Source organism: Leguminivora glycinivorella, chromosome 1, assembly GCF_023078275.1.
Source record: "Leguminivora glycinivorella isolate SPB_JAAS2020 chromosome 1, LegGlyc_1.1, whole genome shotgun sequence".
Classification (NCBI taxonomy): Eukaryota; Metazoa; Arthropoda; class Insecta; order Lepidoptera; family Tortricidae; genus Leguminivora; species Leguminivora glycinivorella.
Window position 1 is genome coordinate 25,369,822 of NC_062971.1, and position 23,887 is coordinate 25,393,708.

The 23,887-nt window shown below is 34.8% G+C and overlaps 1 protein-coding gene across 1 annotated transcript; it reads right to left on the minus strand.

Moving 5' to 3' along the window:
• Positions 1-15,801: 15,801 nt before the first annotated feature.
• Positions 15,802-22,122, minus strand: LOC125231667 (protein retinal degeneration B). The gene is made up of 2 exons (XM_048137175.1): positions 22,009-22,122; positions 15,802-20,482 (listed from the first exon to the last, which is right to left on the minus strand). The coding sequence occupies exon 2, from the start codon at positions 20,443-20,445 to the stop codon at positions 16,933-16,935; it is 3,513 nt and encodes a 1,170-aa protein (XP_047993132.1). The 5' UTR covers positions 20,446-20,482; positions 22,009-22,122; the 3' UTR covers positions 15,802-16,932.
• Positions 22,123-23,887: the final 1,765 nt, after the last annotated feature.

Consider the following 23,887-nt stretch of genomic DNA (forward strand, 5'->3'; position numbering starts at 1 on the left):
TGTGTATGGTGATTAAAATTACATGAGTGTAATGTTAGTCATAAGCGTTATCTGTGAATGTATTATTATAAGGTTAATTTCCTATACTTGCAGTATATACAAACTATGTATATACAAATCATGTGCAAGATGGATAAAAAGGCGGAATAAAATAGTTCCTCAAGCTTTTAAGTTATTAGGTTTAGTGTATTGTAATGTGCAGTGTCAAATCGAATCTTAGTCACGTAGTTGTAACTTTGTAAGTAACGGGACAATGTCTGTTTTCTCGTTAAGTCAAAATTTACAGAAAGTATACTTCTGTTCAATACATGGCAAGGAATTAATTAAAAGAAAACCTCCTTTCTGCCTCCGTAGTGAACATTTTACAATTGTTTACTCCCTTGGAGGAATACCATCTCAAGATTCTTGTCGTGTTACTTGATGTTGCCTGTGTAATTTATACTAGATGCAGGTTACATGTATTAGATATGTAGTATCTTTTTACGTAAATGTGAGTGTTCTAAGTGTAATTGAAATGTGCCAACCTTTGCGTCAAAAGTTGCGTTACACACTTTAATCAGTTTTGAAACTTTTACGTACAGCAAGTACGAAATTAGCGAAGGAAGGTTAAACAGCTAGTAAACTTGTAAGTTAAAATTTCTCATTGCACAAAGCCTTAGTAGTTCATAAATTTATAATAAATAGAAAACCCGTTTGATTTTAATTTTAATATGACTTTAAAAAATCTGTCTCTAAAATAACGCCTTTGCGTATTTTCATGTTTAACTAAAAACTACTGATATAGTTGTATACACGTCAAAGATGTATACAAGTACATTTTATTTAGGCTTGTATGGAAAGGAAACATTCCACACAAAGTAACGTTTTAAATAATTAAAACGATAACAGTCAATTACCTGTAACAGAACAAGTGATACCTGAACGAATATCACTTCCCAGACTCCAGATTATACATACAACAGATACATTGCAAATCAATAATAAAATAAACAGTTACTTGACATAATTATTCATAAATATGTAAATTGAATTTACTAAAATTTAAGATGTTAAATTAAAATATTCAATGTTTTATATAAAAAAAAAAGTTTTAACGTTGTATTGCTGACTGCAAAGATATGTTAAATAAATTAAATAACTCGCGTAAATATCGACAACAACACAATTGAACCCAATTCCCAAAGTCGATTTCAGCGACACCCACGAGAGGAAAAGGGGTTGTGAACTTCTTAGGGCCGGTTGCACCAAACCGTCTGTCACCGTCAAAGCATTCGTACAATTTTATTGTATGGGAAGTTTCATAGACCTCTGCTGCGTGACGATGATGTGTCTGTCAAATGTGGTTGATGCAACTGGCTCTTAGCCCGTGACCGTTAGCCTTATGGTTATACGCTATCAAATAATGTGCCCAAGTTGGCCAAGTTTGTAATACGAAATCCTATTAATGACATAGGGCCGTTTATTCTGACTTTTTCCGACCGACTGAAAAAAATAGGTACTTACCGATATTTTACCAACAACATTTCTATATCCAGAAATGTTCACTGTAGATACGATAGATACATTAATGATTAAGGTCGATTGTACTGTACACATTCTTATGAAGTAAATTAGTAATACCTAGGTACATACTATGTTTAAAGTTTAATATTGTATGAAATTTTTTAAGAAAGATTATTACGAAATGCTTAAAGTACAAGTAGATCTCATACTAGAAAAATATTATAAATTGTTTTAAGGAAGATTTTCTTCCAGGTAGGTATATAGAATTCGTTATTGATTTATTTTTATAAAAACATGCAGCTGTAATGAAAATTGGGGTATGTTGCTTTCTATGTACATACTTGTTATGATTGCTCATAAGGTGCGTCCAGATTAGATAACAGCAAGCAAATACATGTATGGAAATTTATGAAGTACGCAATCTTTTTTTTATTTTTTTATTTATCAATCAATATAAAGTTAACGTTGGATCTGGATACATCTTAACCATACGTAGATGGCATAGTAAAGAGCTATAGATAAATATTTGTATAGTAAGTGCACGTATTTTTTACCATTTGTTTAAAAGGGACATATTTTTACGTGTCAAATATTTTTTTACATAGGTACCTTGTTCACGTTATAAACACAGAATCAACAAACACAGAGTCTTATTAATTTTTAACTCAAATTCAATTTTATTGTTACGTATAGTTAATACGTCACGTATAATTTGAACGCCAAAAACATTTAACGTGGACTCCATCCATCGTGCATGCCATCTTCGCTATCACTGAAAATCGAATTATTAAATCTAGTTATTCCCACGAGTTACCACCAAGTAGGGATTGCAATCCGGTGTGATATCCAATCCGGCCGGATTTTGATCCCAATACGGCGGATCCGGCCGGATTGGCCTTGAGGATTAAAAGTACCCAAATAGTAACTTTTTTGTATGTTTTCAGCATAATATGAGAAATATGATGGTATTTTGCTTCACGATTAATAAACCAAAAGTTGAAAGCTTAGAAATCAACATTTTTACCACACACACAACAAGTAACAGTAGGTAACAAGTAAGGTAACAAGTAAATTTTACTAAAATAATCAGTCGCAAATAAAATTCTTTCGTTTTTTTTAAACTTTCATAGGATAACATAATTATTTTTTCCCCTCACTAGCTCGGAAACACGTGTTTTGTCCTTTAATACCAGCGGGTAAAAACGCATTTTATCCACTAGTGGGTAAAGTAATTTGACCTTGAATAAAGTCAAATTAACTGCTTTAAAGTTGATAAAAGTAGGTGAATCTAGTAATAAAGATGATTTACCACCTGTGGAACTACTGGAAGCAGTGATAAATGCATTTTTTGCGTTGTAGTTTCCTCGCTATAGTGAGGGGAAAAGTTTTGTGTTACACTCGGGTGCAAATGTATTTTACTTCTCGTGTGTTAAAAAACTCGCAAGTTCAGGATTCTATTCTCGAACCACTCGCTTCGCTCGTGGTTCAACTATAGAATCCTTTCACTTGCTCGTTTTTCAATTCCACACTCGGCGTTAAAATACAACTTTGCCCCCTTGTATAACAAATAACTATTACAGTATTGTTTTACAGTAATACCTATAGAGGTTTTAAGATATAATTAAGAACGGACATTATAACATTACCTACATGCATTATGAGATAACTATTTAAAAAATAGTTATTTGTTATACAAGAGTGCAAAGTTGTATTTTAACGCCGAGTGTGGAATTGAAAAACGAGCAAGCGAAAGGATTCATTAGTTGAACCACGAGCGAAGCGAGTGGTTCGAGAATAGAATCCTGAGCTTGCGAGTTTTTCAACACACGAGAAGTAAAATACATTTGCACTCGTGTGTAACACAAAAATTTTCCCCTCACTATAGCGAGGAAAGTGCAACGCAAAAAACGCCTTTATCACTGCTTCCAGTAGTTTCACAGGTGGTAAAACATCTTCATCACTAGATTAACCCACTTTTATCAATTTTAAAGCAGAAAATTTGCCTCTATTCAAGGTCAAATTACTTAATCCACTAGTGGATAAAATGCGTTTTTACCCGCTGGTATTAAAGGACAAAACACGTGTTTCCGAGCTAGTGAGGGGAAAAGATAATTATGTTTTGTGTTATTTTACAGTTAACTTTTCTCACACGCAAAGAAGAACTAAAAAAAACTACAGTAGCTAAATTAAAGTCATCAAGAGTAATTGACCTTAGTATTATTTGCTATGGCTGAAACCACAATTTTACTGGATACCTTTTAAAAATGTTCATATTTAAGCTTTGAATTGTTTTTTTATGATTCTTGTAGCAATGTGCCCTCATACTTCTTATATCATGCTGAAAACGTTGTTGTTCTTGTAGTCCTACGTCTCCACAGAGATGCAAAGGGCCTTCTCAAGCTCGCGCCATGCCTTCCTATCTTCAGCTATCCTCGTGGCCTCGCTCCAGCTCGACCCGGTCGCTCGTAGTTCATCCTCAACGGACCGCTTCCATGAGTTTACAGGACGCCCGAAGCCAAGGCTCCTTCCAGCGGCAGGCGATTTTCAGCCGAAAGAAATGGTTGCGTTATTTCGTTAGAGGGAAAATTAACTCTTGGAATTGTGTGCTACCAATGTACTTTTTGTGTCGCGGTTTCCTCACTAATGGTTGTTTGCTGGCATATACTCAATAGGTCTTGATTTCGGATAGTGTTTGACCAGAAAACGCGAAGGATCGACCTCAGTGACATGTTAACGAAAAGTTTTGTCGTATGGCCCTTTGTCACTCTCCACTATTCCACATTTTGCATCCAAGCAAACAATTGCACAGATTTCACTACAGATTCAAAGACGGAAAGTTTGACGCGTCACTTGAGCACATTATTTTACTTCCAAACGACCTAGTAATGCAAAAAACGTACGTATTAAATTATTTTTTGATTGGAAATAAGACCGGATTGCAATCCCCTGTTGAGCTACGTTCAAATGTTAGCGTAAATGTTATTTTTTTGCACTATTCTAACATATTAAATTACACTACCGGATCCGGCGAATTTCACCGGATCCGGTAGCATCAAAAAAGCACCGGATCCGGCCGGATTACCGGATCCGCCGGACCGGATTGCAATCCCTACCACCAAGTGGTCCCAGTAGTTAACAGTGGTACAACTGGGTTATTACCCATCTTTGGTGTTGTAGTCACCGGTGGTAACTAGTGTGAATAGCCTGAAATGTAACGCGTGAAACGATAAAGCGTATAAGTACAACCTGGCAAAAAGGCGTCCCGAGTGTTGCTATATTTAAAAAAAAGTTCCATTTCTATTATTTTTCTGCCAGGCTGTATAGATTGTTTGGTGTACTAAGTTTTTTTTATATTACCTAAAGAAAGCAGTCCTTCTTATCAGCATTTTCTGAAATTAATAGGTGTTATTATTTGTGGAAGTATTATTTTTGAATAAGTGTACAGTGTACCATGTACAAGTCAAAACCTTGCTTTATCCTTTTGTTGTAAAAGGTTTTCGTCTTAGGTTTATGTTTTTTCCAGTACCTATTGGATTGGATGCCAATTTAAACCTGCATATTTCGAATTTATTTGTTTGGAACAATATTTATGAACCTACCTTAAGTACCTAATTAGTCATGTAAATTATATTAACCATTGGATTTAAATATGAACGTATATTTATGTTTTTAGTAATAATTTTTGTGTACATAGTAGATGTATCTACTACGCCGACAACGCCGTCCTTGAAACGTTGGAGGTCAGTTTAATATGTAGTTATACGCGATTAAGTCCCGATTTTAAAAATAATGATGTGTAATAATCGTGAAAGTTTAAATCAGTGTTTTAGATGTATCTACTTCGATTTTCAAAGTCCTGACACTGATGCAGTTAGTGATGAGGGAAACACAAGCGACGTTAATGAAGAACGTAATTATGAACTTTAAAAGGGTCGACGTCTTCATATTATTTGGCAGCTGCTAACTACATACTACATATAAAATATGCAAGATGTCCCTCAGACACACACTTGGGCGGCGTATTATACCGTAAAATGGTCCTACTTTGCTCCAAAATTGGCTCCACTTTTACGAATCGCATCGCATCTTTTATAAATATGGAGTTATTGTACTTTCAATGGTTTTCTGGGAAATATGTACTCTTTATATACCCTTTAGGTTGAAATTTGTTCCAGTTTAGTTGATACATTCGATATTTTAAAACTTTGTTTTTGGAGCAAAGTAATCTGTATGAAGCAGGATACTTTGCTCCAAGGCAAGATTACTTTGGATTCGGAGCTATTTCTGGCGTGGAGCATTAAATAACGTGCTTTATTCATCAATGCTCCATTGGATGATAGTTGGGGTAGCAGAAAAGCACAAATTTCGCTCAGAATCACAGTTTTTTTTATTGAGATCAATCAAAATATACCTTGTAGCTCCATTAGAATCAGTCTTAAACTTGAATAATTCTTATTGTTACACATAAAGTTTCTCATAAATCAACGTTTATAAACATTTCGCAAGTTATTGCTTTTAATTGCAACCATTAAATGTAAAGAGATCTGTCAACAAATTGGGTTAAAGCATCGACATCGACAGCAGCTCTTGCTCGTTTAATATTGGCTGCAAATCTCTTGGACAAGCTTGTATGACGACGCAGGAATGAGGAAACCCATTCTGTCCCAGGCATATTACTTTTAAATCTTTTGACATTTCGGCCAATTTCGTCAAGGTACGCTTTAACAATCATGCGTAAATCCAACTCCGACAGTGGAAATCCGTACTGGCCCATTCTTTCAACGCAGTCGCAGAAATGTAATTCTTCTTCATCATTAAATATGGGTGGAAATCCGGGTCCACCAACCTTTTTGCGGTCTTTTCTAGCCTTAATTCTGTTGATGAGTGTTCTTCTTGGAATATTAAATTCTGCAGCTGCTTTTCTTTGGGTAAAGTTATATCATAATGTACAATGTAAATATGGACAGCTCAAGTCACACGTCTACCCTCTGATGATATTTTTGTATAAATTCTAGGGAGTTCTGTTATTGGCTATACTTATAAGTATATATCTAATTGTACTTTTTTATTGTAAACGCTGTTGAACTTCTCAAAAAAAAAAAAAAACTTTCGACTCTATAGCCCGCAGACATTCTTCCAACGCATCTTCAGTGTAGGCTTTATAACGCCGTGCGTCAATCCTTCTAACGTACTTTCTGGGTATGATTATCTAAAAAAAACAATACCAGAAAAATTATTAACTGAAAACATTCTTTAAAAGAGATACATTGCTCCTAGAGCAAAATATCCCCAAAACCATGTGCATAGTAAACCCGTTCGTGAAAAAAATTACTAATTTGGAAACTATCAAAGCAATCACTTAAATATGATGTTTCCAGATAGGTAATGAAATGTTAGATGAAACAATAAAACACTCACCAAATTTCATCCAGAGATGTTGGAGATTAGAACAGATTTTTTGAATAAACAAAATCGGTTGCATACACGCGTGTTGAAGTTTTGACAGCTACTGACATGACGTTTAAACTTTTGACAGTCAATCATACCGGTGTTGCCAGGTGAAATCTTGTATTACCCGACAAAAACATAAAAATTTACCCAGCTAACAACCACTTTCGTCTGGAACGGAACTTAACTTTTTTTTTTCTTGGAGCAAAGTTACCACCCAAGGAGCAAAGTAGGACCGTTTTACGGTACTCTGTTAACTTTGCTTTGCCCTGTCACGAGAGTCTGGTCAGTAAATAAGAACAAAGAAAACTATATGCATCCTTTTCTTTATGGTGCTAGAAAAAAGGATACCTATAGTTTTCTTTGTTCTTATTTACTGACAGACTTGTTTGACAGAGTATAACTCCCCGTCTCAATATTGATTTAAAGTGATTTATTCCAAAATGAAGCGCAGTGAGTGGTTCGAAGTGACATTTTGAGCGTCGCGAGTGTTTCAAGGCTCAAAGTTTAAACAAACTTTCTGCCGATTGCCTTTACATACACACTTACTTTGAGTAAATCATTTGCGGTTTTGTAGGAAATGGTTTATCCTAATATGCTTTACATCAGAATCGTTTAAGACGTCTGTCCGGGGAACTGCGCAATACGGGTACTCAACATTTATTACATTATAAATATAATACGGATAGAACTCGAAGCTGGCTCACTGCCCATTTCCCGGACAGGCGCTGAGTCTCAATTTGATCGATGTAAGTAAATGTACTTTTTACTCGTCTGTTTATGTAATATTTTGAAATTGTAAATAAAGATTTCGTATTATTTTGAAGGTATGTTTTACTTGAATCCTACAGTAGCGTGCATTGGGGTAATTTCGAAGCACTTAAATGCTCGGGTAATTTCGAACGGGGAATCTTGATATGATGGAAATAATGGCGATTTTAATGTGACTTTCGAAATTACCCCAATGCACCTCAGTAATTCGGATAGTGCCACGCCACTAGTTCCTATAATACCTGCATAACTCGCAAAATGTTTGTACATTTATTATTTGAACTACGTCATTGATATTGATAAAACATGGTAGGCTGGCCGATTAAATACATACCTAATGCTGAGCAGGATTTACCACATTTTCCAAATTGTCCCAGGAAGTTTGTATGAAACTTTCCTATTTTGTTACCAGATACCAGAAGTTACATCGTAACAGTTCGGTATTTCTATTACGTTACTTTCTATTAGGTATTTTAATATGTAAATAAAACATGACTTGCCAACAACAATAATTTATTTACCCACACATTTATGCACACAAAGATTTAAAAGCTAGCACAGCACTTATTTGAAATAGGTAATAATAATAAATTAACACCGATCACCGAATTACTAACATTGCAAAACTACGTAGGTACATAGGTATTATACGACTAGTTAATATGATAGATCACCTACACCGGAGAGATAAATAGGTACAATAATAAAATTACTTAACAGAAACATTCACACTTGGACCGGTAGCCAAGGGTACTTTTGATAACGAACTCCGTGGCGAACGATACCTACGCAACGTCTCTGTTGCGTCAACGATGGTTCTCTTGGCTACGGACCCAGTAACTAAAGAGACAAATGATTACACTCAATATTTTCTCGTAAGGTACTGTACTACATGATCGAGTTTGTTGAGAGGAATTTGGTCTTTGCCAATAATTAGGGTAAAAATACTGATGAGATGAGCGTACTGGAATTTCCAAAACAGTTTTTTTTTGTATGGAACATAATATTTTATATCATAACATCCATAACATAATACCCGAACGAAGCATAAGAGGACTGAAAAATCCTCTTACCAAAATCAAATTAAACCTGGACTTGCTCATCGTTCTTTGTTTAGAAGCGTTTATTCCATCGGAAGAGGGTGACCCTGCTTCCATTGAAGTCGTTAAGTGTGAAAATAGCTGAACAAACAATTACGAAACGGGAAACCCAATCCAGATGTTACGTCACAAGTCACAAACCGGGCAATGAAGTTCCCCGAAAAGTAGGTTTAAGGCGACGACAGATTTTTCACTTTGTATCTACTGTAATCTCGACTGTGAATTATTTACGCAGGTAGCGTTAGGTACGGATGTGGTTAGTCGCTTCGCACTTCGTTAACGGCATCGGCATGTAAAGGTAGTAAGAGTAAGTAGGACAAAGTACAAACAAGGGCCAATATAAACATTTGAAATAGGAATGCCATACCGCCGTCTTCGTCCAAACGGTTAATTGACAATTTGTGGTTCTCAATTTGGAACTTGCATAGTCTACCAATAATTGGTAGCGTTTTAGTAGGTGTAGATGTCTAAGGACGAGACAATTATTACTGATACATGAGGCGATTTTTATTTCGTTAATTTAAACAAAGGCTAATAATAATTTGATGTCCTCCCCAATCTGGGGGAACAAATGATCTCACATTGTGGATGGGTAAGTACATAGTAAACCTACTCAGACTAGTAAACGCCATAAAATTAGACGAAGGTTGGACGAATTACATAGGTAGGTAGGTACCTACATTTTTCTAACACGCAAAATGGTTCATTCGTAAGTTTCAAGGACAATTTCACGAATAAAATTGTGGACGGCTTTTAGACTGATTGCATTGTTTGTTTACACATTAGGTACTCATTCGGTAGGGTAGGATTTACATCTGTCGTGAATTTCCCGTTGGAAATAGGTATTAGTCAGGAGACGTTGCTACTGTAAAAAAAGTAGGTAAATTATGTAGGTTTTTGCACTTTTTATCTCCCTCGATTTTAAGTCAGTAAAAAAACGGGACAGGTACCTATCTGCTATTTACTTTTGGAAATAAGATTGATTTTACCTTAGGATTTTAGCATAAGAAACCAAAATAAACATAATTAATATGATCACGATCAGCTATGGGCAGGTACTTAGATAATTTTGGAGTTATGTTTACTTTATCGATTATAAACACTAAATACATCATACGATCGAGCGGCGTAGATTTAATCTCTAAATTTAGAAGGAACGGGCCGCGGCATGAAGCCATACTAATAAACTAGCGAGGTGCTTACACAGGAAGATCCACACAATCCAATTCAGTTTTGCCTGACCTAAGGTAACTGTCCCATATTACGGGAACTTAAGACGTTTCCTACTTTGAGTGAGGATTGTAAAAAATATGTGAAGTTTCTAGTCGTGTTCATTATTTTATTTTAAGGATAAGTCTTCTACGATAGATTTAAGACACTATTTTGCATCGTAACTTCTAATTTATAGAAATTACCGTTGTTTTACTTAACCCTTAGTTTGCCCATTATTCCGGGATACAATTTTGGTATGGCTTCAATTCCGGGAGTCGTTGTACGTAATTACGGGATACCTTTAAAGTCCACGTTGTTGAAGCATAATGTAAAAAAGCGAATTAAAAATATTGTTTACGTAAATATATAAATGCACATATCGTTTTGATAGATGCTTATACAGAGTGTATTTTTTATAATTGGCAATGTTTTGATGGGTTGGGGTGGGATGGAAAATATGATATTTTACGGTATAACTATTGTATGATATAATGACAGGGTGTTATAAGTTTTACTGTCTGTCTGTCTAAGGCATCGCTTTCGAATGGATGAACCAATTTAGATTAGTTTTTTTCTTTTGAAAGCTGAATTAGTCGAGAGTGTTCTTAGCCATGTTTGATGAAAAACGCTTTACAATGTCGGTTTTTTTTTTCAAAATTTAATTTCAATCCAGAAGCTATTGCCGGTTATAAAAATTGCACGGTACTCGTGAAAATTTCAGTTTTTTATACTGGTGATCAATGAGCTACACCGTATACATATATGGTGGTGATACGTTATTCAAATATGTATATATAAATAAATAGTACTCAATAAATAAATATTATAGGCCGTTCTTACACAGATTGACTGTCTGACTAATTTGTACTGTACTGTACTATTTTATATTTATATATGTCTATCCTATTATGTATTATCCTCATGTAAATTTTAGCTTTCTAGTAGTAATAATGATTGAGCTAAATCGTAGACGGACAGACTGACTGACGGACAAACCAATATGCGGTATAAAGATTTTTAGCTAACTAAGGAAGTTTAAAAACATAATAGTCGGGTCTCTATACCTTATTTTGTGTTTTTATATTTTAATATACTTTATATAGGCATACCGGAATAAGATACACTCATATAAAGTCGTGTACTTAATTACGGCAGTCAAAACGAAGGCTATATTAAAAGACAAACAAGATTTTTTTCTTAGTACATTGGAAGATTATATAACAATTATACTCAAAACATCGAAATAAGTAACCTTTGTGCTTTAATTTTGTGAAATAAAACAAATTTAATGTCGATGCCACACTCCAATATTTCGCACGTATTACTCAACAAGTATACATTTCGTACTCAATTATGAGACTAAAATCTAAAAAATATATGTACCGTAATTATGTCACTATAATCTGTAATCTTTACTCAATAAATTTACATCAAATATATAAATATACTTCACCGCAAACAGTAATAAAACATAAAAACATTGCGGACTGTGTTTCCGTTATTCCGGGATACTCCCGCAATTATGTACACCGCGTCAAAATGGTGTACATTATTCCGGGATCGGGTATTTTAATTAAAATATGCTTTAAATTAATTTGAAAAGATGATATAAATGTCTTTTAATAACTATAAGACAATTATGATATAAATTTAATATAAATAAACTTACCCGCATCACAGTAAACCCTTAAGAAGTTCCGCTGCCGCGTTAAGCTCACCGTCAAAAACGCCCATAGAAACCACTGCGTGGTTGCGACTGACGCGTTTGGAGGTACCTCACGGCTTCAAAAGATATGATAGATATTCGAAAATCGACTTTTTCGGTTCTATTTGATCTATAGTTAATAAAATACTGCCTTAAATTAAGATTTTACTGATAGTTTCCTTATTTTGCGACAAAAACCAAAGTATCCCAGAATAATGTACCACATTTTACTATCCCGGAATAGTGTACAGTTACCTTACAGCCCGCTGTATAAACATGCTGTTTAAAATTGCTTGATAGGTATATACGGATTAAAACCGAATTAAATTACACATATGAAAGAAAAAATGACCAAGGCCTCCAGTAGGTACCTACTCTGCAATCGATTCCAGCCTGAGGCACTGGAGGCCTTGGTCACTTTTTCTTTCATATGTGTAATTTATATATATATGTATAGGAGTGTGACTGTGACTACTTTAAGATAGTACATGCAAGTTGAAATATTTTCAATAGAATATAATTTGACTTGTGTTAATCAGGAAAAGTATATACGGATTAGTTTTCATAGCGCCGTAAATATAGAGGTAGATAGGTATTACCCAGAAATCGATCGATATGGACCAACATAACCACATATACCAACATAAGTAATGTGCAGCAATGAACATAAGTAATGTGCAGCAATGAACATAAGCCTAATTAAAAGGTTATTTTAAAATAGGTATAACATTAAAAACACTTTAGTTTTGAGTTTGATTTTAGAGCTAAGCTATAAGTACCTAACTCTTTTTCAAAGAGTACGATGCTTGACAATTTGACATTTAAAAATTGCAGTGTTCTCGGTGGGTGGGTTTTTATATAGTTACTATGGAAGCTTTGATCCTTCTTAATACAACGCTATTTTTGGTAATTATTTACCATATAAATGCAAGTTACAGATAAATCATAAAAATGTATAATGCCGATATGCTAATTACATGGCTCTTTATGTTATATGTATATTATTTCTTATGATATAAATTTGCAAACCTGCATGCAGGCTAGATATACTATTACTTTTATACCCACTACTGTAACAACCTTCACAAAATGTATAAAAGCAGAAAAAAAAATCAGATTACGAGTAGGTAATGACCTAATGGGGGTTGCTTGGCAAGTACTACATTAGCATTAAGTACTAACATATAATATAATTATTATATTCTTATCACATTACATGCCATTAAAAATGTGAGGGTAACTAACATGGCCGAGTGATTATGTTATAAACACTTGCCGACTTACGGACTTAAAGAACAATACAAATTGGTATTTCTTTTATATTCCTCAGGAGTAAATACAGTATAACTATAGTATAAAAAATAAAAACCTTCACCTATAACAAAACCAGGTTTTTGTGTACCTACACATTCAATTTATTAGTGTTTAACTTAAATATCTTCACCTTTTTTGTTTCTAATTGGGAAAGTAGTGATTCAATCATCACTCAGTAAATTACCACGAGTCCAGGCATAATACCATTAAATTAGTTAAAAAGCAATATTAGGTATGATTAGATAAAGGACTAATTTCATTTCCAATACTTATGGGATATTTTTGACTTAGTTTAATCTCCAAATTTGTTTCTTGGGATATCAGTAGTAATGCTAGATTCCGCAGTCTGAACATATAGACATGAGATACGTCATTCAAGTGAATAATATAAAACATGAAAGGTATTTCGATTACTTGAAATTTATGTGGTTTTCACCACGAACAATTTTGTCTCTGCTATATGTGTATATTTTTAAATTTGTTACTGATATCCGAACTTCCAATAATTCAGCGCCTTCGCAAAATAAATTTAATAAAAATGAGTGAACAACGTGTGAAGTGCGCGGAGAGCAATCTATAAAAAATATAAATATATTTATTTATTATTGCTTGATATATCATTAAGAATAATTTATTAAAAATATTATGACGTTATGACTCATAAGGGAGCAATATGACATATTTCCGTCCTAATTTTAAATCGTAAATGTTTCAGGCAAAGGGAGTATGTAACATTATTTGGCAAATGCTTATTGCCTGTATTATTCATGTACCTGACATATAATATACACAGTGCTGTTATTTAATTTAAAAATATTAATTAAATAACATTAATCGATACCAAAACGTCTCAAAACAGTAAAATATTCGAATCTGGAATATATTCAACTACTTATATGTTAAATTTACACCTATTTACTTTAAATTACTATGTAACTTAATTTTGTCTACAAAAATAAATTTGTTAGGTAATAGGTAGGTTTATTATAATATCAACAATAGAAAATTTAAATGCCAATATATTACAAATTGAGGATAATAAAAGTTATTACAAATATACATATTAATTTGGACTTAGAATTTATTATTTAAATACGTGCCAAAATGTTAATAAAATTGCATCTACCTTACATTCATATTAGAAACGCATTTCTTTAATAGAAGATTATCCAATAAAAGTATTAAATATCTATAATCATAAAGTGTACAGGTTGCCCGATTCATAAATAAATAATTATATAATATACAGTGAAGCCTGGTTAAGTGGGGCTAAGTGAGAAACCTCTATAGCTTAGGATCCAAGGTGCGGTCCCGACACTTTTGAACCGATTTACCTCTATTAGTGAGACAAAACACACCTCTATAACTGAGATTAGCCTTTTCGATTTTATCGTTACAATTACCTCTATCAGTTAGCCAGAAACTGTATTTTACCTCTGTCACTGAGACCCTACTTCAAAGATTACATTCACTTAATTGTTGGTTTAAAATTTCATAGAAATTTACTTCTGTATCTGAGACACAGTAAAACAATGATCTCTGTAACTTGGACTTTATTAAAAATCAATTTACATATTTTCACTAAGTAATTCGTAATACTCCATCCATAAATTACTCCGTAGGTTCTTTTTGGCGACTTTTAGGATTTTTTTAAATATTTATTTTGAGTAACTATAATTATACTATCGAAATAAAAACTGCGACTAACATAACAATTATAAAAAAAATGCTTTCATAACAAGTCGAAGAAGCAATGACGTTCGAATCTTATAGGTAATATTTTGATTGACTCAGTCAATTTCTGTAAAATGTCCTATAATATTTATTTATTTAAAATTAAAAAAAAAGTTTCTTTAACTTTCTTTTTTAAAGAATACAACTAATAATAACTGTATAATGTTTGCAAAACACTTTATTTATCACCTCTATAACTGGCATATCCTCTATTCTAACCTGCGTTAGTGATATTCTCTGTAATTAAGACAGATATTTTGTATACCTGTGTAACTGGGACTCTGGATAAGTGGAACACCTCCTTAAATGAGACTAATTATCTCGCCCCTTGAAGTGTCACTTATCCAGGTTTCACTGCAAAATCATTAATACTACAGTTTTAATTTTTTAAATAAGTAATATAAGAATATACCGAGGGTATCTACTGAAAATTACATTCACCAACGAAACCCAATTTAATTAAAATATACATTTAATAGTATTAGGTAAGTATATAAATGTCATTTATGGAAGAAGTTATGCGTTTACATAAATAGGGTACTTGACTACTAATAAAATCAACACCTTATTTAACGGTCAAAACGATTTGTTAATAAAATTGGAAACACCATATAAAAATAACTGCAGTTTACATTTTTCTATTATTCTTCTAGTACTCTATTTCATACTTGGTCTAAAATAATTAATTTTAAATGCAGTCAAATACCCAAGTCAAATAAAATTATGAGAAAAAATATTCTACCTAGTTTAAATAGACCTGCTGCACCTGTACCATGAGCGCTTGACATTTTAGAATACTTTACACGGTAGCGTAACCGTCATGGAAAATGTATGTAGTTTCCAGTTCTAGTAGTAACCGTTTGGGGGCGCTGTTTACCTTCTCCATACAACTTCTGTGACGTTTACGCTACCGAGTACAGTATCAAAAACTCAGGGTAGCCACACTGTACTCTACCTACTCCAAATCTAACGCATAAGTTTATTTATATAAACTACAAAATATGTACCATATGTAATTTGTAGGTAGGTATAAATAGAGCATATTGGACTTTTTAAAGTAAGTTCTCATAAGAGTTATTTTGCATTGCAATACAATTTAAAGTTTTAAAGATTAGATACACTATTATAGGTACTTGAACAAAATAGGGCTAGGAAAGCGTCTAAACACCATTAGGTTGGTAGTTAAAAAGCAATAGGTAGTATTACATAGTATTTGTGTCATCTGCACTCGGCACTACATGCTAGTGTCCGGTCAGGTCAGCGCTCAGCGTATCATAAAACGAGGACACTGAGGCACTGCACTGCATATCTAGACACGCACACAGAACCTACAGGTACGACCTACGTTACGTAAATTCTCACCGGAACATAAATACTTCACATTACGTTACATACACTTATTGAAAATGGAACTTATCTACATATTGAAATACGAACGAGAAAAACGCGTAGGTACGACTAGAACATCGACTTGTCGGTCTCAATGTTCGGAGATTACCAACAATTCTATAAATACATATATTATTAAAATAATAATTATCTAAAACAATAGGCTTTCACCAATTAAAATCACGAGAAGTAGATAACAAGAATTCTTATGCCTATTATATCATTAAACAGTGGTATGTGATGCGGCATCTACGATAGGTTACAAAATACTACATTGCCTAAACTAAACCAATACAATTTACTTTTCCAGTAGATACTTATCTCACCAATTTTTAAAGAATCCTTTAAATATTCTTATAACGCCTATAGTAGGTAACGCATAACATACCATTACTTTATTTAAAATAGTAAGGTACATAGTGACGATAGATTGTCTAGCCTTTTCTTCGCACAATAGTCAAATGCTTAGTTGTAACGGCTTCGAAATACGCAAGTTTATATAAGATGCACAAGCATGACGAATCTAGTAAGACTAGTACATGTTACTCAATAATACATTTTTAAAACATAATATTGAGAAGGGTGATAGTTGGTAACAGCAGATAGCAGTGTTACAGCATTAGGTAAAGACTCAACAATATTATTTCAAATATCATTTTATTGCTCACCATCTACAATGTTATTCATTTCATGTTAATGCTTTCATCTAATTTGCATGCAACGCCAGTGCCAAGAATGATACACAATAGGTTTGAGTTAACGGCGGCCGCGAGTTGACACGCTGGCCACTGGTGCCAGTAATCGGCGCGGCACGAGCAAGCGCGCATTTCCCCTCGCAGGTCTAACAGCGCCAGGTGACTTCAAATCCGCCAGATGAGAAGCATAACCATCGCTCAAAGTTGTAGCCATGTGGTTATACTTTTTACTTATGCGTCCAATTGCATATATTTGCTTTGCGGACAATCCACAGTTGTTGTATACGCTAATATCTTTTCCAGATCCATACGCTGCATGGAGAATAACGCCATGCTCACTTATGAGGCTTTTTAAATGTGCAGCTTTGTGCCCTAGGGGATCTGTTGAGAATCCATCAGAGAAAAATACTAGTCCGTGAGGAAAATTATGCTCAGCTAACCATGACACGACTCTCCGCTGTTGCATATCAGGTCTACCAGTGATATATAATATAAGGTAACCCAAGTCTTGCCAGAACCGCACTACGTCCACTGCACCTGCCCTAACCTTTGGGTCTCGGCCAGTCACAGAGACGCTAGCGGTAAAGGAGCCATCAATACTGAAAACAACGCATTCTGTTTCGGGAGGAACGACCGCTAGATGGAAACTACAGCTCGTATGATCTCCTCTGACAACAAGTCTTAGCGGGTATATACCACAAGCCACGCTTTGTTTTTCAGTTAATGAATATGAGATTCTGCCAGTTTTATCTGTGACGACTGTAGACAACAGTGTCCATTCTCCTGCTGGAGGATCTTTCATCATATGAATATCGACTTTTTCGCCAGTTAATGTAATCATGTCTAGTGGACCATACATAAATCTGGCAGTAAACGTTTGCGGGCACCCTTCCTTGACGATCACGTCATTAGCTCTATGATTGGCAGCAACGTTCTTTAATTTTACTGACGTCCTCTTTTTTATCCATTTTTCTCTTTCTTGACCGGGCTTGAAAGACTGGTTATCCTTATCTTCTGAGTGACCATACAGAGCCAGATCAAAATGTCCAACTTGGCGTAGAATAAACGCAATGACATCAGAACTCTCCCAGTAACTAGCATGAAACAAATGAGGCAGAGCATTCATAGGGAAATTGCTTAATCCTTCTGGGCAGTACAAAGCATAATCTAACCGTTTAGATCCCCACCATTTTTGTTGCAATGCATTCATAGTAATCAGTGGAATATTATCAACCAACCCACTGACTGTACTTTGCATCGATACTTCAGAAAGCCTTCTCAATACCGGAGTTGGAGGCATTTGCAAGTGATCTCCAAACAATTGAGGGTGACTCTGGATTAGTTCCATTAAGTGGTATGGTTGACCATTACCTAATGGATACTTTGCGTACCTCGCAATGTTAATAGGAGGCAAATTTGTGAACCGAGCTGACAGTAGAGGTTCCACTCGAGCAGCTACGGGATCAGTCGGATGAAATAAGTTAAACACTTGTTGAACTGGTGGTTTGACAATATCACGATATTTATCATCGGCTATTTTTCTCGATGCAACGATAACCGATAAAGGACTACCGAATGTAAAGAAATCACTGACTTCAAATTCCAGTTTGACCTGATTATCGCTCGTCGAAGACGACCTTCTTCGCGGGGTGGGAGCCTGGAGATGAGATTTATTCATATAATTTTCGGTCGGATCGTTAGGAATGGTTATTTCGGTGTCTAAAATGCTATTTTCACTGTCGTGTCGCGATTGGTACTGTAAAGTACGACAAAGCGAGTCATACGCAAGAACAGCGCCCATGCTGTCACCTACTATGCAGACTTGACCACTGAATCCTTTGCCATCACTTGATTTTATGAATTCATTATACACTGCATTGGCCGAGTTTATAGTTTTTGTTACAGACTCTGGATAATCTGGGGAATTCGTAGCAATAAGAGGAATCGCACCAATAGGAATTAAGTCGTTAGTAAGAGATGGTGTTTCAATCGTAGATGGTGAACAATCAAAACTATAAGGACTTAATGTAGATAATATCCCTAGACTTTCCGTGCAAATGGATGGACAAGGTACTAGCTTTATTACTATATGCCCTACAAGAGTTGGATAATGTTGGCGCATGACAGATTCAAATGCACCCTTAAAAGTTGTTACATCTGATTTTTTAGCAGTCATATCAATATTAGCGTCTAAAACGCTGCCACCATGAAATACTAATATTAATACTGTTGTTTGACACGAGCCATGGACTGGAGTATCAGGAGCGCCGTCAATACTCTGGTGACTTTGTAACGTGCCGATTCGGCGAGAGCCTCTCTCGGATGTAACTCTTTTGAGGAACGAGGGATTAAAAATACTGTCTTCCTGGTTTTGATCTACTTGCGTCGGTGATATATCGATGTCTCCTTCATCAAGCGAGCACATTGAAGACCATTTGTTGAACGAAGATTCGCAGTCGTAAAATTCGTCCTCAGAACCAGTTTCCGTCTCAGATTCTCTAACGAGAGTTTCCATGCGCCAGTTAGCAGCTTGCACTTGTAAACTCTTTATAGATCCGGAAGACGATGATCTAAGATTCGATTTAGAACTTTTGTGTTCTGATGGGGGAGTTCCTTCAGGGCTCAAATGCTTCTGCATTTTCTTTTCTAAATTATTTTTCTTAGTCACTAACGGAGTTGGCACATCTTCATTCTTTTCAAGACTACTCATTGTGGCAGCTAGAGATTTCGAATTGTCCTCAGAGATATCCTGTTCATCACTGGTATCTCCAGCCATCTTTTTCTGAAGTGCTAACTGAGTCTGTCGTTCTATTTCCCTTATATCTTCCATCGTTAAGCCATGCCACTCGTCCTGCCATGCCCACGCTTGGCGATGAGCACGTAGCATTGTTTTTCGCAAAGCAACATCATGAATAAATTTCTCTAGTTTGGTTTGCATGCCCCAGTATCGGAATTCTACCCTGCACAGTTTGTAAGCACACATTAGTGATTTTCCATTTGGCAATGGTTGTGGCTTTCCCTGAACTTCTCTCCAATAGTCCTCTAGCCAATTTTCGGCTAGTGGACCTCTGTTGCATTTCTGAGAAACAAATAGTGTTGGATCTTCTTCTTTAACGTAATCAGCGCCATACAGTTGATCTTTTACAACATCAATAACATCAACTATTCTATTTTTCAAGTCACTCCCAGATAATTTGAAGACATTTTCTTGGTGGCCATTATCAGCAAAGTAATAGGTTTCTATTTCTAATGAGAATTTTTCAACAAATGGACATGTATATCTTGTTTTTGTGTAGGGATAAGCATTCCAAGCTTCTTCTGAAACTGTTAAAGCTGATTTTGGCAGAAGACTTTTAAACCACCCTGGCAAATGACTACCAACATGGTATATTTTTTGTGTGTACTGACCTTTTCCTCCAGGCCCATCTTCATATGGCTCATTGACCAGGATCTCAACACCACTACCTTCACCTGTGCTTTCTTCTTTACTTTTCTTTGCTATCATATACAGCTGCGCAATCCTATATTCCTCTACAGTGAGAGGTAAAGGAATTCTATATTCTTTGATCAACATCTTGGTTGCTTTTGTATTTTCTAGGGTCAGAAAATACCTAAAACAAAGAAAAAATATTATAAACAACATTTTCCTCATGTCTAAAGTAAATAATGGCATATAAATACAGGTATAAATAGCCAGAAATAATTTGAGGATGACTAAGGAAACATGAAAGTTACAAAAGATAAAAAAAAATAGGATGGGGAGCTGGACACTAAATTAGTTAATTAAGTATAGTAGATATTGGTAGGGTCATTCTAATAATAACACAACTTGTCTCTGATAATAAAGGTATGTTAATCTGTCAGTTTACATGGGCAAAGTAGTCTGGAAGAGAAGGTAATTAAGACGAAAAAAATTAAAAGAGTGTTGTTCAGATTAAAGTGCCAGATATGCGAAAATTTTATCTGAAAATAATGTAGAACAGTTTATTAAATATTAAATCTAATGAAAAAAAAAAACACTTTTCAAATTTTTTTAAAACTACAATGTTATCAAGTAATTAGTACAATGAAGACAAAAAATAACCGATAACAGGTTATAATTGGTTATGGTTTTTTTTTCGATGAAAAGCATTAAATTTTATTCAAGGTAAAGTAATGTAAAATTTTTGTCTGTTTTTAATAAAACCCCCAAAAGTGAGATTAAGGCCTTTGACTTGATATTCATCGAATTTTAGTCATGAGATAATAACCGTAACCGGTATTTGAGTTTCCTCATAACTGGTTATAACCAATTATTTTGGTTACAGTTAGAACAGGTTAAACGCTTTCCCTAAAGATGACTAATTGATCTAACAAAGGGTTTCTTAATGTGTGGTTGTCTTTATTCTTTCTTAAAGGCATTCTACTGTACATTTAAATATAATATTATGGTATGGGCCCTCATTAAGTAGTTGTCTAATTAGAGATTGTGCTTCAATTAAGCAATAAATTAGTAAGTATCTATACTGCTATATGACCCTACTAGCTTTTGCCCGCGGCTTCGCTCGCGTTAGAAAGAGACAAAAAGTAGCCTATGTCACACTCCATCCCATCAACTATCTCCACTTAAAAAAATCACGTCAATTCGTCTCTCCGTTTTGCCGTGAAAGACGGACAAACAAACAGACACACACACTTTCCCATTTATAATATTAGTATGGATTAAAAGCAATGGTAGTTAAGGTTTTCCTAATGTGAGTATAATTAATTCTACTGCCTGTAAACTTGCTGCTGACACAAGCACAAGTTTTAAATTGCCTAATTAATATGTATTCCACATTAATCTTTGCACTCACGAGGTCACGTAAAACGGATGGGAATAGTTGTACACACTTGACTCCCTTATGATTTTTGAAGGGCAAAGTAAATAGACAGGTACTTACTTAGTTAATTATTTTAACAAAAAGGTCAAATGTTATGCATGTGTCTCAATATTGAATCAGATAAAATGGACTCTATTACAGTATATTTTATGAGGCTCAGTTACTTAAATTTTATTTCAGCGTTTTTTTAATACAACATACTAGATTACAGTTACATCGAAAAAAACGTATAAGCAAAACTTACAAGATTAATCAAATACACAATGATAACTGACCTGATTTCACATCGAAAGAATGTCCTATTTATTTATCCTAATTAAAGATTTAAAAAATATCTCATCACAACAATAACACATTATCACATAAACATTATTTTATTTCTTATTCACACCAAACAAACGCTCCAATGGAGAACTACGAGTGAACTTTGACATTTTCAATGCGCAAACTCCGACTGTCAAAACGCCTTAAAACACGTTCCTACTACGCTAACGTGCGGTCTTCATTGTGCAACATTACTCTAGATTGTAACGATTCTTTTTGTAAATAAAACTACTCAGCTAAAGTAACTACAACAATATTTAGAAATCACTTCTAACTTTCAGTTCTTATTTTATATTATGAATTTTGCTGTAAAAATACTTTTCTATTTCAAGCGCTACACGTATATCGGAACGTTAAATTATTACTGATTCTGCCATTCCTGCGTAGTGGTGGTGCGTATTCATAGTCACATCCTATGATCCTACAATCAGATTTTCCTTTTTCGACCGAGCGAGTGTGAAGGGTTCGCATCACAAACTACTAAGAAGATACTACGTTTCGCATCTTAGATTGATCAAAATGCTCATATTTCTCAAATGATTATGTGAAATGTTTTTATTTTATTTATTTTAATACCACGTCGGTGGCAAACAGGTATACGGCCCGCTTGATAGAAAGCGGTCACCGTAACCTATGGACGCCTGCAACTCAAGGGGTGTCATGTTCTGACCAGAGGGCTTACCGAAATAATCAAAAGTACGACGGAACTTTCGTTCGTTCCTCTATGAATTTTGAATACCCTCAATAACGAAATTCTATATCGTATTATTTTACATTTATGGTTAATCATATTACTTAACTAGAGCCTCCTAAAAAAGTTGTAACGAAACAACTATGAATATCACTGGGCTAGTCCTAGATGATGGACAGGGCGTAATCGATAACAGCCTGTAAGCGCCGCCGCGTACGATCGGCAACACTGTTAACTGTACATTTGTAATCATTATTACAAACGGCATAGAGTCTATCGATGGTCAGTTAGTGTTGCTGTTTGTACTTGCCAGAGACGTTTACATATACATACACATGATACACACACAAACCGAACAGCCAGGCATTGTACCTATTGTAGGTATAAACATGCAACTTTTTGTCGTTCGTGCTAAATAAATGACACCGCACCGCTCAGCTTTTATACGGTAGAGTGAACAAAGGTACCGTATAACAGCTCAGTTGAGTTCACTTTGAAGCTTTTGGGAGGGTTAAATACAAAAAAAAGATGTTACACAGAAAAAATAATCTGTTTTTTTTCATCGTTCTCATCGTTGTAATGTAACTTTATGTATACATAATCATAGTTATAGTTTTAGTAGCCAACGCGTGACGCGCTGTGGATGGAAGGGTGATTTAGTTTTACTACTAGGGTGATGGAAGGGTGGTTGAAGTAACTTAGTACAACTTTTTTTGTAGGGCAGAAACTGAAATTTTAGTTAGGTACGGTCAACCAATTTGAATCCTATGCCACTCTAGAACCCTGTCTTATTTAAACCATGTTCTATTTGCCATAAGAAATCACATTGACGTTTACTGTGCAAAGGTTCTACAGTGGCCTAGGATTCAAATTGGTTGACTGTACCTATGGTTGGAGCACAAATTATGCATTTTAATGCAGTGTTATAATATAATGAAACAATAGCAAATTAAATATATTATTTATTTAACAGAACCTAATAAATATAAGAACAAAGTACAAAATAGCCTTTTAAAGGCGATGCCTATCGGCGCGGCGAATTAATGTGAACCTTATCGGAATGATTGAAGTTTGATGTTCAACTGTACAGCCTGCCTGGCAACAAAAGAGTAGGTAGAAATTAAAAAGTGGCAAGATCG

What these genes read in the sequence shown, in the direction of transcription:
- LOC125231667 (XM_048137175.1), bottom strand. Translation starts at nt 20,445, where the DNA reads ATGTTGATCAAAGAATATAGAATTCCTTTACCTCTCACTGTAGAGGAA.